We start from the raw sequence: 18,360 nt of genomic DNA, 5'->3' as shown, positions 1-18,360 counted from the left end.
TTATAGTTTTTTTTTTTTTTTTTGCTTGACTATTGTAATTGCACACAGCAGGATTTTCAGGATGGTGAATGCTTCCATTGTTAATTTTACATTACTTGTTTTAACAAGGGATATGCTGTTAAAGTTTTATCCTATTTATTTTTTTATTTTTTAATTTCCTAAGTACAGTATGTGCATTTTTGTGTGTACCAGTATATATGCAACTATTGATCATATTTTTCTTCAGGAATATAAATGTTAGCTAAAAGTAATGTAAGTTAAATTTGGCTTAAAATATCTGCATGTCATATAGAAGAAATGTACCAAACATCTCCTATTTGGTCAATTCCTGTTGATCGAAATGACCCTCCTGTTCGAGTAAAGGCAACAACTAAGTTTCACCTGTGGAACATATCAACAAAAGGCTAACTGCTTTGTGTGTGCGCGCGCATGTGTGCGGTTCAGTTTTGTAGTCACTACCTGTATCTTTGCAGGTAAACTTGGCTTTGGGGTCACACATCCTTTTTGTACCCTCGCAATCTTTCTCATCACTTCCATCCTCGCAATCCTTGTCTCCATCGCATCTCCAGCGTTCTGGGATGCACGTTCCATCAACGAGACAGTGGAATTCATCCTCACTGCACTCAATGACAGACGGCAGCACTGAAACAGAAGTAATTCAACAATTAATGCTTTACAGACGTATTCTACAGCACACCTCCCTGGAAGAAAACAATAATCGACTGTCCTTAAAAGACTGGTTTTCAAATATAAACATATTTAAAAGTGGTCCATTTAACAGTGTAAAGGTCAACACGATTTAAATACGTTATTTCACAAGTGTTTAAGCACAAACAGCAACACATTCAGACACTAGTAAATGATCATTTGTACACATTTATAAAATACTTGTGAGATGGATATTTTTTCTTTGCTTTTGATTTCATGTTAATACTACCATGAACCATTTGCTTCATTCTTCAAGACAAAGCCATTTTCCCAACAGCCGGCAATTCTGTCTCCTCAACCTGATGAGTCACCCACAAAGACAATTGAGAGTCCCGTGGTTCAATTCAGGGAAAAGATTGATGAATTGTCTTCACATTCTACTGACAAGCAAGTGAGCTGTGAGTTTCTGGGACCTTTCATTAACTTTTTGTAATAATTAGATTAAATGACACAAATAATGAGGTTAACATTCCCCAGCATTGAAGCATGTCATGTTTTCTCCACAAATGAATCAGAAAAAAAAACTATTTGTATTACACAAATAGAAACAGACAATATTAAATATTTTATGGTACATACTAATGCAGCTAGAGAGGCATCTATGTACTTGTAAAGGTGTTGCTATACAATTCTTCTGTGACTTTATTGATACCAGTGCATCAATGAAAAAATGGTTTTATATATTTAATTATCGGTTTCATCAGAACTTGTGTTGTTCCAAGTACCTTGTGTTTTTCTGACTCAATGTGTGCGTATTCCACAACATTTTAATAAGACATTCTTACATGCAGATCCACCTCGGCAGGTTGTGTTCTCGTCACTGAAGTCGCCACAGTCGTTGTCACCGTCACAAGCCCAGTGGTCAGGGATACAACGTCCACTGGTGCACTGAAACTGATTTTTAGAACAGGTCTGGATGCAGCCCAATTCGTCACTGCCATCGCCACAGTCGTTATCTATAAACATAGATTAAAATATTTTTATGCAAAAGTTTGATCATTCAACTGTGCTTTAACTGATGTCAATTGGCAATTTTGTTTTGATGCGTAAACTCTCTCAGGAGTTAAAAGCTCTCACCGGAATCACATTGCCACTTGACACTGATGCACCGTCCATTTGAGCAGCTGAATTCGGTAACGGGCCTGCAGGTGGGAAAAGCTAAAAAACAAACGTAAACAAATTCAAGTTTAATCCAAATATTGTTAAATTATAAGCTATGAAGTAACTATTCTATGGCAGACATTTTTAGCTAGATATTTTGGCAGAAAGTATTTTGTTTTGATATTAAAATCATGCAAAACATACACTATTCTCATACTAATAATAATGTTTTCTTAATGAGGGACACAAATGATAGTTTTATATTACTCTGTGGACAGTAATGTAACTTGAGTCATAACAAAGGATCCATCCATCCGTTATCTTTAACCCGCTTCTTACTTCCGGGTCGCGGTGGTCAATGGTACCCACATCCAGCAGTCACTGTGCGAGAGGCAGAGTACACCCTGGACAGGTCTCCAGCCCATCACAGGGACACAGAGACAAACGAGACAAACAACCATTCACTCTCTCACTCACATCTAGGGATAATTTAGAGTTGCCAATCAACCCAACATGTATGTTTTTGAACTGTGGGAGGAAATTGGAGTACCCGGAGACAACCCATGCATGCATGTAGAGAACATGCAAACTCCACCCAGAAAGGTCCTCGGCCGGGATTCGATCCGGCATCTTTCTTGGTGAGAGACAACATCTATAAAAACTGAGCCGCCATGCCGCCCCATAGCAAATTATTAAGTCACATTAAAATGTCATCTTCAACACTTTTAGTTATTTTTAATAAAGCCTAAGCAACTAAAACAAATGATAGAGATTTGTAACAGCCACACCAATATGTTAGAAAGGTCATATTTAGGTTAGGAAGAAAAAAAAAAGTTATTAATTTCTGAGCACCGAGGGCATTTGTAAAAAAAAAAAAAAACATGAAAATAATTACATATAACAAATATATGAATAATAAAAATGCAATTTATTTAACATTGTTTTGTTATGCTGAAAGTAGCTGCAAAATGTGGCTCAGTTCTTGAGTCTAAATTGCACCAATAATTGTGATCAGGACATACTTGCCATATTTTTTGTAATTGGTGGCCCTGGTTTTAGGTGAAGAATATTGTGAAATTCCTCCTCTAATTAATGTTTTGTACTCAGGGGAGACTTGAGATACTGTAGTTTATTCACCACACGTTCAACTTCACATTTCATCTCTCGTTCAATGCCTCCAATCACAAAACTAGATTTAAAACACACTTGACCATGAAACATAAAATCAAACTTTACTCAAACAACATCTACCAATCATGGCTTATCGTTTCATTTCAAACATAGAGCATCAAGTCTATGAATAAAAGTGTTTTCAACCCCTTTTTTCAATGTTCTGTATCTTTTTTTAGTTTGTTTTAGATTCATCTGCTATATCAGTGTGTGAATGTATGTGTGTTTGTTAGCATTGTTAGCAAAATATGTCATCAAGCAAAGGGGACTACAGACTTATGTCTATCCCATACTGTATGCACTTATGCATTAAGTAATGTCTGGTTTAAGGAGGAATTGTGGGTCCTTTTGTCCCAAGGGCAGCAGGAATGATAAAAATGTCATGCATCAATTGTTGATGTTACCTTTGCATGTTTATTAGGGGCCAAGATGGGGTAGAGGCAAGGCAGCCGACTTGGGACCAGAAAGTCGTGGTTCGACTCCCAGCCATTCCCACATGTCGTGGTGTCTCTAGGCAAGATACCCAATCCCCATTTGCTCCCTGTGTGCTTATATAGCTGCCCACTGCTCCAGCTGGGTGTATCTCACATGTGATGGGTTAAATGCAGGTAACTATTTTTGCCATTGTATGAGAACATATAATGATGACAATCTCAAACTTCCCTTCTCTTATTTATAAAATATATCATAAACCACTAGATGGATGTTAAATAAACTTTCAGAAACCATTCACTAGTTGTATATATACAACTGATTAAGTTTTATTGTCACCCAAAATCAAAACAGAGCCATTGGCATCAGCCAAGACATAGACTCCATTACCTCAGTCAGCTTTAGACATATTGAGCTAAAATTTGATGATGGTAGCTGAATGTCATCTCCAACACATTATTTGAGCTGTACACAATGTGAACTATTTTCTTAAAATTTTGGTAATAATTCCAACAATGTTTAGTCAGGTCATTTGGATGGTTTCATTTTTGTGCTGAGACGTTTCGCCCTCCATCCGAAGGGCTTCATCAGATGACCTGACTTACCATTGTTGGATTCTATACCTGGATTGTTGAGCATGGACTTTGGTGTTTGGCAATGATTGTTTGCGTCAGCCCTGTTTAGTTGTTAGCAAAATATAATTTGAAACATTAATGAAACTATGATGTACACGTACCACCAAGTCAATTTCACAGCTAGAAGTAAATATGTGGTAGTAGCTGATGAGTTGTGCCCATTATATCCTTTGAGCACTATCACATCTTGCAAGATCTCACAATATTGCTCGTTGCCTTTTGACATTTATAACTTTGTTCTCTCATCATCAGATAACTTTAGTTTAAAACTCTTATAAAAGACCATGAGTGACGTGTCCCTGCAAGGATTCAGTGCTATGTTTTTTTCTTACCCAATTATTTTTTATTTCTTTAATATAATCTGTCATAGCTCAACTCTGCTGTCATCCATTATCTAATTCAGAAAATCTTGTGAACTGTTATGGCCTATTTAAAAGCTTCAGTATTTGTTTCCTGTGTTGTAGTAGTTATAGAAGAAAAAAAAAAATTACTTTTTATTTTTCATTCATATTGGGGGGGTGGGGGGGTGGATGAAGTGGAAGGGATGGGGTTCAGGTGCTGATGACATTGACAAGACTGACATTTATATTCCCATCACATACCAGCCTAGTTTTGGTATAGAATATACCGAATGCCTGAAGCTTTATTGACTTCTGTATGAAATGTGAGTCTTCATTTGAACTGATTTGTTGCTGCAGCTGTATGGAATACCTTTGGTACTGTCGAGGAGTTATTTTAAATCATTATCATATAAGTGTCATTTACAGCAGGCTGTATTTCCCTCAAAGGTCGTAGGTCTCGCTGACAGCACACGGCTGCCTGGAATTTAACATTTGTTAAGAATGAAGCGTGAGCATGCATAAATAATGAGGGTTTCGAGTAAACAGTGTGCAGAGCTAAAAATGAAACACCGGCATCTATAAATAATGATGGCATCAAGAGAAAAGACAGTCCAACAGAAGACAATGTGTGACAAGTACTAAACTACTGACAAACAAAATCCAAATTAACATCAATCTCTACGGCAGCCACCACAGAGCTTCAGGTGTTCCAAAACCCACAGAAGCTCCACTGAAGCTAAGTGAGCTGCCAGAGCTTCACAGAAGCGTGCCTGCGGAGAAGTAATGCCTGAGGAAGCTCAGACAACAGTATAGGAGAGAATATGTTTTGCTGTGCAGCTTGATTATGATTGAATGAAGCCGAGCATGAACTTTAATTACTGCTTACACCCTGGCTGTTTGTGACTGCGTACTCAAGCAGCTTAGGACACACAAAGGGAGGCTGACGAGATACAGCACTTGGCAAACATCAATCACCGTTAAAGGCTGATTTAATACAAATAGTGATTAAAGGGAATCTTAAAACCGTCTCCTTCATCATTTAAATGTAGGCTGCTAAATTCAAATAGTTCAACCTCACTGCTGAACACATCTTTCACAGCCCCACTCTCTCTCACATAATAAATGGTTAAATACATTTTGAAAATAACTCCACAAACCTCAGGTCATAGCGGCTTATGCTCCCCCCCCCCCCCCCCCCTTTATGTTCATATATATATATATATATATATATATATATATATATTTTATATATATATATCAAAATCACTGCCCCTTTTACCTCACTAACCTTAGCCAAGATATTTTCACTAGAGATGAATTACTTAGGGATAGTTCACTATTGTGAGAACATGTTCTCTTTACACAGCTCACGTTCAGACTGCCCCTACTGTACCTCCTAGTGTTTTTTGTTTGTTTGTTTTTTCATTCAACCTTTATTTAGACAGGTTAATCCCATTGAGCCTTGAGGACTCATTTACAAGCGAGACCTGAGTTTGACCTGGGTTTAAAGGTATGTTGTTAGCATCATTAGCGTTGTTAGCATTGTTAGCGTTGATGATAGGCTCACGTGATTCAGAGTAAAGGGTAAGGGGGTTAAGTTTAGGAACAGGGTCACATAAAGCTGACAAAAAAAAAAAAAAACAACAACAACACTTCCTGTTTTACCTGCGTGCGACACTGCATATTATCAGTGATACAAACATAACTTTAAAACTGCTAGGAGGTAGGAGGGACAATAATGTCCATTTAATGGGCTGATAACATCTGAAGCCACTTATAAAATCAAAGTATTCAGTAACAGATAATCAGCTTTAAGTAACATTTTATTTCAATACATTTCAAAAGCACATCTGGGCATTAATGAACTCTGAGGCCCCGATATGTTAGGCCAGATCTGCAGGTGAAATTCAAAATTGCACCCACAAGCACAGGCTTTACCAGCTCATTTAATTAATAACCAAATTAGTCTACCAGGACTGTCATGATTTAGCACAAAGTTATAAACAAACAGACCTTATGCTAATCAATAGCCTGTAATCTTCCAGAGACAATGACAGTTTGCTTTTTGTGGCTACTAAACATATAAACATAAAATAATGTATGCATCACAAGTTTATTAGTTTTACTCTTTAGCTCCAATAAGAAAAATAAAATAAAACTCATTCACATAAATTTCACTAATACTCCTTTTTGACTAAATTTCAGGTGAATTGGACTAGAGTTTGAGTAACTGTAAGACTTTTTTTTTTTGGTCCCAAAAAGTCAACAGAAACTGGCAGGAGTGATTTCAATGGAGAAATGGAACAGGTCACATTTTGCTCAAAATTCATTCAGGAACTGAATGTTTAACGGTTTACTGTTCTAAATTGAGTCCACATGATGCAACACCATAGTCCTAAACCCTATTTCTGTAAAAGCACTTATTAAAAGTGAGTTACTGTACCTGCATCTCCGTGTATTGTGCACTGCAATGAGTTCAACGCACCGCATGCTTTAATTTACTAAGGGTCTACAGTAAAACTGAGGCTGGTGTGAATGCTGTTAGGTTGGCACTATAAATAAAGATGAGCCATCACAAAATAAGCATAAATCATCCTCTAGTTGGAATCAACATCTCTACCAGCTTTCATGGTAATCCATTTTGGAGCTGGCAAAGTGCCAAGCTCAGGGAAGCATCATGATAAATGTCTGTCCAAAAATAAATGTACCCAAATGCAATTTCACCGTATAGCTAATTCATCCAGAGATTATGAGGGCATTTAAACAGAATTATCATTTGCCTATTCTGTTTAACAATACTGTTAGTTGTTAATTATTGCATTTCTTGAAAAGAAGAAGAAGAAAATAATTAACATATGTGCTTGTTTTGTTTGTTTGTTTTTTTAATTTTGCTTTATTTTGCAAAAGTCTCTGACCATCTCTCATTTCTTCATACTTTGTTGGCAATTCAATATTCTCCGAAAACTTGTTCTTTAGGCCAAAGATTCTTCAAAGCATTTTTTCATAATATCAGCTAAAATACAAAATGTAATGAATTTCTTTTGTCCTCTATTTATTCACTATTCTTATTCTAGGCACAATATGTACTGAAATAGTCATGTGCAAGGTCTGATCATAAATGAACAGAAAAAGCAATCAAATGTCAATTATTAATTTTTAGAATACCTTGAAAAAGCCTGGACAACTATCAGTCAAGCACATTTTAGAAGTTTACATAAAAGGATAGCTCTTTAAAGACAAAATGGAAAGAAATAAAAGTAGCTTTTCTTTAAGAAATACATGTCACTCATCGCCTTGCATACCACAGTTTAAACAAAGATTTTGTGTGACCCTTTTATGACTCGGAATGGGTTTTGGGGATGACTAAGATTTTTTCACACCAACATTTAGCTAATTATTAATAAATCTGAATCAGTTATAATACTTATAAGTTCAATTATTTATGGCATTTATCTCGACATGGGTTGACACAAAAAGTTAATCAGTTGCAGATGTTCACAGCATGATTACTTTCTGAGAATTTTAAAACTCATTCAGAGGTTTATGAGTTAATTTGATAAAATACATATAAATAAACACACACATCTTAACACATACACACACTCGCATACAGACACAAAAAAATGCCCATTTCTTATGACAGTGGGCATTAATTAGAGGTGTTTTAAAACTGTAGTACAATACAGTAGACCTCATGATGAAAAATAAATAAATAAATAAAAATAAATAAATAAATTAAAAAAAAATATATATATATATATATATATATAATATATTTGTATTGTCTCACTGCTGTCATTGTCATTTTTATTGTGTGTGCTTAAAGTTAAGTGAAAAAATAATAGCCTCATATCAAATTACTCAGTGGAGTGCTCCCCAACATACATTTCCTCTTTCAATTAAAGATCACATATAGTGTTAAATCTTTGAGCAGAAACTGTAAAAAATATGGACAAGTTTCTGGCCCAGCCATGAATTATGCAGTCACATTCTGAGTGTTTCAAGTGCAGAATGTAAAACGAGTTTTGACACCTCACCCACTGATGACACAGCCATTCAGTCAGTGAAGTGAATATATGGCTTTGTTGTATGGACAACAGGTTTCTTACTGTGGCTGTAAATATAACTACACAGGGCACGACATTTTAAATTGTGACCAGTTTACCATTACACTTAAGCTACAAATAGTTGTGTTTATGTCCACACCATGACATTTCAATGTCAATTCCTAAATAGTCTTGAAACTTACTGCATGATATTTCATCAGACTTGTCCCCACAGTCGTCCTCCCGATCGCAGCTCCAGCCTCGAGGTATGCAACGTCCATTCTGGCAGGAGAACTGGTCGTCTTGACAGGGCCGGGCTGAGAAACAAGACAAGTGGCCACCTAATTCAATCACAGCTGCATAAGTCAATGCAAGACTGCACAACAACATCGAATGCTCTGCAGATCACCAAAAATGTCAATGTCTGGCCTGTGCAAACTCTTTATCACTCAATCACATACAGCACAGTGGGTATAATGGCCGTGGGAAATGTGCTGTTGCTTGATGAGCCGTCAGTCACATGCCGGTGGTCATGCGCATGACAGCGCACGAGTAATGTCCTGCTGATGTTGGATATGCATGTCAATCTTCCAGTGAGCAAACATTCATCATTCACTGGCTAATGCACATTGATTGATCCTATACAGATAAAAAGCTCCTGAGAGGAACCACTGAGGACACGAGGGCAGTGTGATCCACTTTGGGTGTCCCCGACAGACCAGGTGAGACCAATTTATATATAAAAAAAAATACATCAAAAATATTTTCACATTTTTGTAAGATAAGACTGATTAATTTCCACAATCTACGGTATATTGCCCAAAGAGCTTAGATCAATTAAAAAGCTCACGTTAAAGGTAAGAGAGCATTATGCACCTTAATCAGCTAGTGAGCAAAGATAAACAATATACTGTATATTATACAAGGATAAGAGAAGTATCAAGGAGCTAGTAAAACTACAAATAGTAGTATGATTAAGTTCATACCTGAGCAAGTAATGTTGGACTCATCCTCATTGTTCCCACAGTCATTTGTTCCATCACAGAGCCATCTTTTGGGAATGCAGCGATTGCTGCTACATTTGAACTGATCAGTGGGACATGTGTGATTGTCTGAAAAAGTTCAAACAGCAGAGTCAGACAGTGGTGACCTCACAAGAGTACACATAAATCAAGAGGACTAAATATAGTGATGAGTAAAATAATAATAATATAAAAAAAAAGATTAAAAAAAATTATTTTGATTATCCTTGTAAATGTATTGTTGCTCTGATATTTATTTATTTATTTATTTGTTTCAATATTCAACTACATGTCAAAAAATCAGAGCAAAGTACTCTAATTGACATTATGCAGTTGGTCGTAATTAGACGTTACAAATATAAGAAATCGTTTTAAGGAAATTCTGGGGAAAAATTATAAAGCACACAGACACCCCCCACACACACACGGGGGGGGGGGGGTAGCTGTGGCTGAGTGGTTGGAGCGGTCGTCGATTTGTTCAATTAACTTTGTAGAGATATACTAGATATCATACTTTTTTAATTGTATTTACCCTTTATTTATACAGGTAATCTCATTGAGCCACGAGAACTCATTTTCAAGAGAGACCTGTTTAGGGAGCATATGGGGGTTGAGGGCCTTGCTCAGGGGTCCAGTGTGGGTCGAATGAGGGTGGGGGCAGGTGCGAGTGCTTCACCTACCCCACCCACATTTTTGATGTTGTCGGTACCGGGGCTTGAACCGGCGATCTTCTGATCACAGACCCACATTCTCTAACCTCTGTGCCACCACTCCCCCTTGCTGCATGAATGTGTATGGATCGTAAATGAGGGCACAGATTGTGTTGTAAAGCACTTTGGGCATAGTGATTAGACAGAAAGGTGCTATATAAGTACATCCATCCATCCATTATCTTTTACCCGCTTCTTCCTTTTCAGGTCACGGGGGTTTCTGGTGCCTATATCCATCAGTCACTGTGCGAGAGGCTGGGGACACCCTGGACATGTTGCAAGTCCATCATAGGGACACATAGAGACAAATGAGACAAACAACCATTCACTCTCACTCACACCTAGGGACACTTAGAGTTACCAATCAGCCTAACGTATGTTTTTGATCCGTGGGAGGAAACTGGAGTTCCTTGAGAAAACCCATGAATGCACAGAGAGAACATGCAAACTCCACACAGAAAGGCCACCCTGCCAGAATTCAATCTGATGACCTTCTTGCTGAGAGGTGGCCGCTCTACCAACTGTGCCACCATATATAAATGGCACATATATAAACGGCACGGTATATAGTTGCGTGTGTAAGCAAATCACTTGCTGTTTATGTGTGTGTGTTAGTAAAACCAAAAGCCAAACCTCTTAGTATTTAAGCCTTGAAATGAGGTCTAATTAGATAATGAGCACTCAGTGTCATTATTCTTTTTGCCGTTTCTTAGTTGCACTAAATTAATTTGCAATCTTTTGTGCATCCTTCACACAGCAAGTGGCATCTTAATTTCTAAAAATGGGATTTTTCGTGTTCGGCTGAGAAACATCAAGATCTTGGTGTCAGACAGTGTAAGAGTGTGCTGTGACCAGAGTTTTGAACAAATTAGTTTTGTAATTGTCTGGTTTCCTGTCACAAACATTGTTTCCATCCTATCAGATTTAATTGTAGTTAACTAGCTGTAAGGAGACAGTTTGCTTGTTTTAGAAAGATGGAACACAATTTCTAAACTATTTAACACATTGAATTGTTACTTAATTTACTCTTACAAGCTATCTAGATGTTCAAATACCCACTCAGATAAGCATAAAACGATTACTGTGCATTGTTTTCCTGCAGTGTGGATAACTACTTTGTATTTGTATATGTATACTGTTTCCAATACCCATTATTTCTTGAAGATGATTATGTTGTTGCTTCTCATTTATGCAAAAACATCCAACAATCCAGCTTGTCCAAGTAATTTGTCTTAGAGAGAATCCACTTTTTCAAAAAACACAAAAATTAAACAGCAGCACATTCAGCATATCTACTCTAATGACATTTAGGAACACAGATAATGACAGCACAAGAGAACTACATGTAAAAGCTTGGAGTTTTCTTGCTTGGGGCACGGAGGATGCCTACAAGAGTACTGACTCGTTCAGTGTTCACATGGCTGTGTTATGCAGTACATTGCCTGCAGACTAATCAAGATCCTCACAGCAGCTGTGGCTCTCCTCATCACTTCCATCCAGACAATCATCATCGCCGTCACACTTCCACAAGGCCCGTATGCAGCGATGATTGTGACACTGGAACTCATCACTTTTACAACGTGGTGGCTCCAAACCTGTGCTGGAAGCTTCTGAAGAAAAAAGAAGAAGGAAAAAAAAAAAAAGTCTCAAATGTTCCCTTTATCAAGGGAGTCTTTATGAGGTATGACTTTTGGGGAAATTATTGACATAGCTATAATAGCAGTCAAATCATGTTAATTATGTCCCATAACCTCACAACGTGTGAAACAACTGGGATTTGGTTCATATAACTGGAGGTCTGCTGGGATAATTTTCCACCATTATCTATTTATTAGCAAATTTACATATGGAAAAAAAAAAAAAATCTTGAACTTTATCCCAAAGGATAAAGCCAGCATGAGAGTAGCAGAGGATGATCTTGGCCCTCCTGTTCAGTCTGATTCATTATGTCCTCCTACCTGCACAGGTGACATTGTTCTTCTCTAGAACTTGGTTGTCAGCGCAGGCACACACTCTGCCTCCTGGGATGGCAAGGCAAAGGGTACCACAGCCTCCATAATTCAAGCTGCACGCATTTTCACCTGAGAAAATAGATTGCAAATCTAGTAAGGTGTTGTCTTTAGTTTTATCATTTCCAAGTCCAGTTTAAGCACATTAGGACTGTGTTGCTTTGTCCATTTAATGACCTTTAGCCTCTTTAATCCACTCAAAATAAATCCCTTTTTTGAGACAAAGTTCATTTGCTGCCTTACTTTGACCTGCCATGAATGTGCCCTACACCAAATGAAATATGAGGAATGCCACTGGTAAAATGCATTTGACATTTTTATCTTTCTGTGAGGGATAATTTGTCTTTTTTTAGACAGAACTGTCAGTTTTTAATAGAAAAAAAGGGACATATAAAGTTTAGTCATGTGGCACTTTGTCACATTCATTTAATACATAACCTAAAAGCAGTGCCTGAGCCAATGAGATAAAGCTTTGTGTTTTGTTAGAGCCAATCAGTAATACTAACAGAACCCAACAACCAATTAATCTATTCAATGACAAACAAAAGGGAAATGTCCAGCAACCACACTTGCATAGCTTAAATCAGGATGCTGGAACCAAGCGTTGACTTTATGTGCCTAATGTGCCTAAATAAACTATAAAAACTTTAATGATCTTAGATGAAATGTTGACTAAATATTTTGTGGTTGCAACAAGAGCGTACACCCGTGACACGTTTTTGCAAAAATGTCTCTCTCTCCTCCCCCTGCATTCAGCATGGTATGTTTTTAAATATATATATATATATATATATATATATTCTTTTTATGAAATAATTTAGAAGTACCTCCTATCATGGAGAGTGAAGCTGTTTGGTGACAGCAATATCCGTTTTGTTGTCTATCTGTTCTTTTCAGCATTATAACAGCATGAATCGATCATCACTTATTGCAGAAGGATAATAAACTGGTTTCTATTCTCACAGCACAAGATACTCCTGTTGCATCAAAGCAGGGACTGTGATGCGCCTGCGATTCTACTCATTTAGGACAGAAGCAAACTTATCAAGAAATCAGAGACAAAACAGTGTATTCATTCATTCCAGACTTATTGTCACTGTTTTCTAACATGGCTGAGGAAGATAACTGACTATTTGTTTTTATTAGTTATTTAAAATCATTCTTTGTTTAACTCCACAGTTCACTGATTATATATCAAGTTTTGTATTTTTTTTTCTCTTCATATCCGTTACATCTATGGCTTCCAGATATTTATTTGTTTAAGACTTTAAGCTATGTTGTTTAATTATGAATGCTGTTTTTTTTTTTTTTTTTTTTTTTTTTTTTTTTACAGAGTTGTAGGTGCTCCCTCAACACACAAATACAGGTCCTTATGAAAACCTCCTAGGCACAAAAGCGGTGTTTTATGTACTTCATCCTCATGCAGACTTTTATTACTCAATGTAATAATAAATGTTTGTGTTTTGTTACTTGTGCAAATTAAATTTGACAATGTTTATGCAATGTAAATTTTGCACACTGCCTGAATCTTGAACATTACCTGCTTGTAGGCAGGGGGGGGGGGGGGGGGTTAAGTTTGAGGATTTGGGTTATCTACTTTCTTTTTATGGCTCTGACTTAAAGACAGAATAAGTCACGCTTTATTTCACCAAAACGTCTGCACACTAATAGAGTTTTTAATAAAATGCCCATCATAATGCATAGCCTCAGATGAGATCTAAACATGTTTGTTTTTTTTATACTGAAAATAAAGCTGTGATTAAAACACCACCACCAACAAAAAAACAATAAACAAGTGAAAACAAATAAGTAAATTAATAATTCATACACAAATAGCAAATACAAAAATAAACAAAGAAATACATACATGCATATATACATATTTAAATGAATAAATAAATACATAAATAAATAAATACACACAAACATAAATAAATACAGATCTAGACATTATGATATAGTTAATACAAGACATTATAATATCTAAGCATTTCTATTTTATATTACTAATAGTGACTCTTAAATTGCATGACAAACAATACTGTCACAGCTGTGATAGTTGTCTCTGAAATGCCTGAAAATTAATAAAATCTAAAATATTTATATTTTGTTTTAAAATAATTTTGATGTCAAACACATTTTTTTTCAACATAAAGCACAAATAAATAAATTTCCCTGATTGTTGCAATCATTGTAAAGGGGAGTATACATGCATATACTGAATTTGATGCAAAGTGGTCATAATGCACTTTAACTCTGCATATCTTAAGTAAAATGGAAGGTGCTCAGTGCATTATAGACTGACTGCAAGGTTTCCTGACTGAATAAAACTAAGAGTAAGACGGAGCTCTGTACATCTTGATCAACTGATGTACTTGGTCCATACAGTGTGAAACTCAAACCACTAAGTGATCTGAAAGTCACTGTCACTGCTTGTTAATGTACCCCATGAAATGGAAGACAAACTGGCTCTTCACTAACTGCAATGCAAGTAGGAGGCATGCTTCTAGACACTCAGCACAGAGAGGTCCTATTTCCAGTGCAAAACACCCACTTTCTCTGTTAAAGAACTGATTCACGATTCAGCAGCGCTGGAAAACCACTAAATGAAGGGAAAGCAGCCAACCTTGCTGACTCTGTGCATCGTAGACACGCAAGCCAAACAGAGGTGGTCTCTCGCTCCGCAGCAGAGTGACATCGCCTGTGGACAAGTCCAGCTGGAAAACGGAAGCGTTCATGTATTCCGTCCAAAAGATAAAATTACGATAATGAGAGATTCCAAAAGGATGGTTCAGCTCTTTTCCCTTGTACACCACCTACAACATTAAACAACATGCAATACAATCAAAGGATTAGGAGAAATGCAGATGGGACACCAGCAGCAACAGAAATACTCAATCATCTCAAAGAAGACTGTAACTGTTTGAATATGGGCTTAGATAGTATTCAGGGCATGATGAATGCCATTTAATTTCTTTGTGCAAATGTATCTAGGCATAACTGTCTGCTTGTAATAATGTTTGATAGAATCTTGGCAATGACTGAGAGATCACTTACAAATAATTCATTACCATTAATGTGCCAGTTTAACTGAAGTCAGCAGGAGCAGTAAAAGAAGGAGTATTCTGTTGGCAATTGTTAAGAAGGATGCACTATTTTTTTATCTCTGCTTTAAAGAATAACATTATAACTAATAAAGTTTTGAAAGCAAGATTGGACTCAAATACCATTTTAAATCATTGCTTGCGTGTATGAGATTGAGGTTTTTATTAACCCAGTTATTAACTAAGCACAACCATCAATCGTCTATTTGACCAATAAAGAGAAAACAGTATACATTATAACATTGAACATAAAAACATAATAAATGTACCATTCTTCCTGTTCCATTCAGATTAATTTTCTCAATGTGATCATAGTAGGCATCACACCAGTACATAGTACTGGTACTATGGTCCAGTGTCAGACCGTTGGGCCACAGCATGTTGGAGGTGACAAAAATACGTCGATTGGATCCATCCATCCAGGCCTTTTCTATCCGCCCTATGCTGTCATTGACTTCATCTTCTTCCCAGTCTGTCCAGTACATCCAGCTGTCATACAGAGAGATGGACACAGACAGAAGAGTGGTTATTACTCTAATATAGAAACATGAGTCATCACCTTTAATTTAGCTGCATCATGTCATGCAGGAGTGCAGCAGCATCATCAGCTTTCACTCTGAACATTGATCACTTCATATATTCTAAGTCCGACGGGTATTTTTGCTTCTCATTTATCTCTGACATGCTGATAGAAAATTGTGCTTGCTGTTGCCTCCACCTGCCTCCCATCTGCTTTTATTTCTTATCAATCAATACAGATGTGACAACATTCTTTTTTGCAAGCTTCTCTCATAAAAATCTGTTTTATGTCAGTATGAAATGTGTCTTCAGATTTTGTTTTGTGTGCCTGTGGACAAAATATAAGGATTTTATTGTGCTACGTTTTAACAAAATGTCTTCATAAAGGACATACTGTATCTTGTAGTTAAAGACACATTGTTTAAAAAAAAAAAAGATGTACAGCGCTGTTTAAAACATATTGTACTATATTTCATAAAATTAACATTTTCCACTATTTGTTTGCATATAAAAAGTCCTTAATGTTAGGCACAAACATATATATATATATATATATAACATCCATGCTCACTCACTCATTGACACCATGCATGCAAACATAAATAAATAAATGAATAAATAATTATATACGTAAATAAATAAATGTAAATAAAATAAATAATATACGTAGCACTCATTTTCTTGAATGCCCAGCCCATTGTAAATAAAAAAAAAAAAAATAAAAAAAAAAAAATGCGATTTCAGACCATCAACATGTATTATGTAATACTTTTACTGATAAAAAGGCAGCATGAGCTATGTCAAATGTTGCGGTTTTAAATACTTTACAAAAATATTCCAGTAGTTTCCAGATATATTTATTGTTAATTTAGTAACGTATGTTAATGTAACAGGAACACTTCTTGTGCAATGACAATAAAAATCATTCTGATTCAGATTCTAATACACACAGCACATTGTTCAATGTAATTTAGATAATCAAAAATAAAAATAAAAAGAGTAAAAGATTGTTTAAAACTTACACTGTAATATTCAACCTTTTGTGTCATAATAGTTTTTGACTAAGTGGCTTTTAATGTTGTGTATATTAAAAAAAAATATATATATATATATTTTATAAATAAGCATGTTAATGTTCAATGAATATGTTGAAACTACATCTCTGAATTAGCCAGAGGTATATGAAACATGACCAGATGAATAAGTTGATGAGATCTTCTCTGTAGTAGCCATTCCCAGGAGATTTGCTTTATTTAAGTGTTGCCGACTGAGCCGCAAGCCCCCTGTTTCTCATCGTGGTAGAGGGCTGGCTCAGGAAAGATGAAACAGAGAAGGACAGGGAGGTGAATGAAGAGTCTCTGTCTCTAAGTCGTCAGCATGACCTAATGAATTATTAATACCCACACTTTTCACACACACACACACAATAACTAATGCCTACGCACTGACATAAACCACACCAGAAGAACAAAATGCATTTAATTTGTAATTTTACTTTCACTGATCTGAATAGAGACTAAATTTAACACCTGAAAATAATCCATGTATATATATATATATATATATATATATATATATATATCAATAAAGCTTAATATATGCAAGCTCAAATATGAATCGTTGAAGCAATAATGTTGCCGATTTAAAAGCAAACAACAGAAAGAAGAGGAACAATGTAATCAGCTTTAAACTGTTTGTGTTTGTTTTTTTTTTTGTTTGTCCATTTGTTTTGCTTTTAATAAAGTTGCAATATACTTTGTGATTTTTTTTTCTTAATAAATGTAATATACCAGTGTGTATGTGTATACAGTATATACATATACACATATACACATATACATATATATATATATATATATATATATATATATTCATAGTATTCCAACTTTGCAGTTTTTCACTTATCACAGGGCTTCAGGATACAAATCACCCATGATGAACGATGGACTACTGTATATATCCTACTGTATGTCTTGGTGGCTTTTATTTCCTTTTATAAATTACCACTACAAAGCAGAGAGAGAAAAGCCTAAAGCAAAGTAGCGCGTTAACACTCATATAACAAAACCAGTCAAAATTAAAGAGATACTTAGACATGTGCTTCAGATATATGTTTTTTCACCAATTTTCTATAATTCAGTAGGTATTCACAAACCATTGATTTCTTTGTTCGCATGTTGTGCATATCTAAGCGCAAGGAAAATAGCAAGGGATTTGAGTCAACGACTCCTTCAAATGAACGCTTATGATGAACACTTATCAAACACGAATGAGGCAATTCAAATATAACAAAAAAGGAGAATAAAAGGAACTTTGTCAATCTAAAGCCAGCATAGTACACTGTCTGGTAATCATCATGAATAATGATGAAAAGCACAACCATGCAAAGCACTGCATCTTGGGTATTTGTGGATGCATTTGTCTGTTGAATTTGAAAGATGTGATGCTGTTAAAATCACAACATATTAGGTACAATTGCACATAGGTACAAAGTTCACCATGAAAATACAACTAAATATTAAATAAATATGTAAATATGAATGAATAATTATTCTTGAAGAGA

At 35.9% G+C, this 18,360-nt stretch overlaps 1 protein-coding gene across 1 annotated transcript in view; it reads right to left on the bottom strand.

The window, feature by feature from the left end:
- lrp1bb (low density lipoprotein receptor-related protein 1Bb) overlaps positions 1-18,360 on the bottom strand; it is a 235,325-nt gene that overhangs the window by 116,939 nt on the left and 100,026 nt on the right. Inside the window, exons 12-20 of the mRNA XM_037686113.1 lie at positions 15,548-15,767; positions 14,801-14,990; positions 12,124-12,246; positions 11,632-11,775; positions 9,420-9,545; positions 8,637-8,750; positions 1,786-1,866; positions 1,494-1,664; positions 460-642 (exon numbers count right to left, since the gene is read on the bottom strand). Of these exons, the coding sequence (XP_037542041.1) occupies positions 460-642; positions 1,494-1,664; positions 1,786-1,866; positions 8,637-8,750; positions 9,420-9,545; positions 11,632-11,775; positions 12,124-12,246; positions 14,801-14,990; positions 15,548-15,767 (1,352 nt within the window). The remainder of the gene's footprint in view (positions 1-459; positions 643-1,493; positions 1,665-1,785; positions 1,867-8,636; positions 8,751-9,419; positions 9,546-11,631; positions 11,776-12,123; positions 12,247-14,800; positions 14,991-15,547; positions 15,768-18,360) is intronic.

Source organism: Nematolebias whitei, chromosome 13 (genome assembly GCF_014905685.2).
Source record: "Nematolebias whitei isolate Nwh7 chromosome 13, NemWhi1, whole genome shotgun sequence".
Taxonomy (NCBI): domain Eukaryota; kingdom Metazoa; phylum Chordata; class Actinopteri; order Cyprinodontiformes; family Rivulidae; genus Nematolebias; species Nematolebias whitei.
The sequence above is the reverse complement of the archived record's forward strand: the minus strand, read 5'-3'. Positions and strand labels throughout refer to the sequence as shown.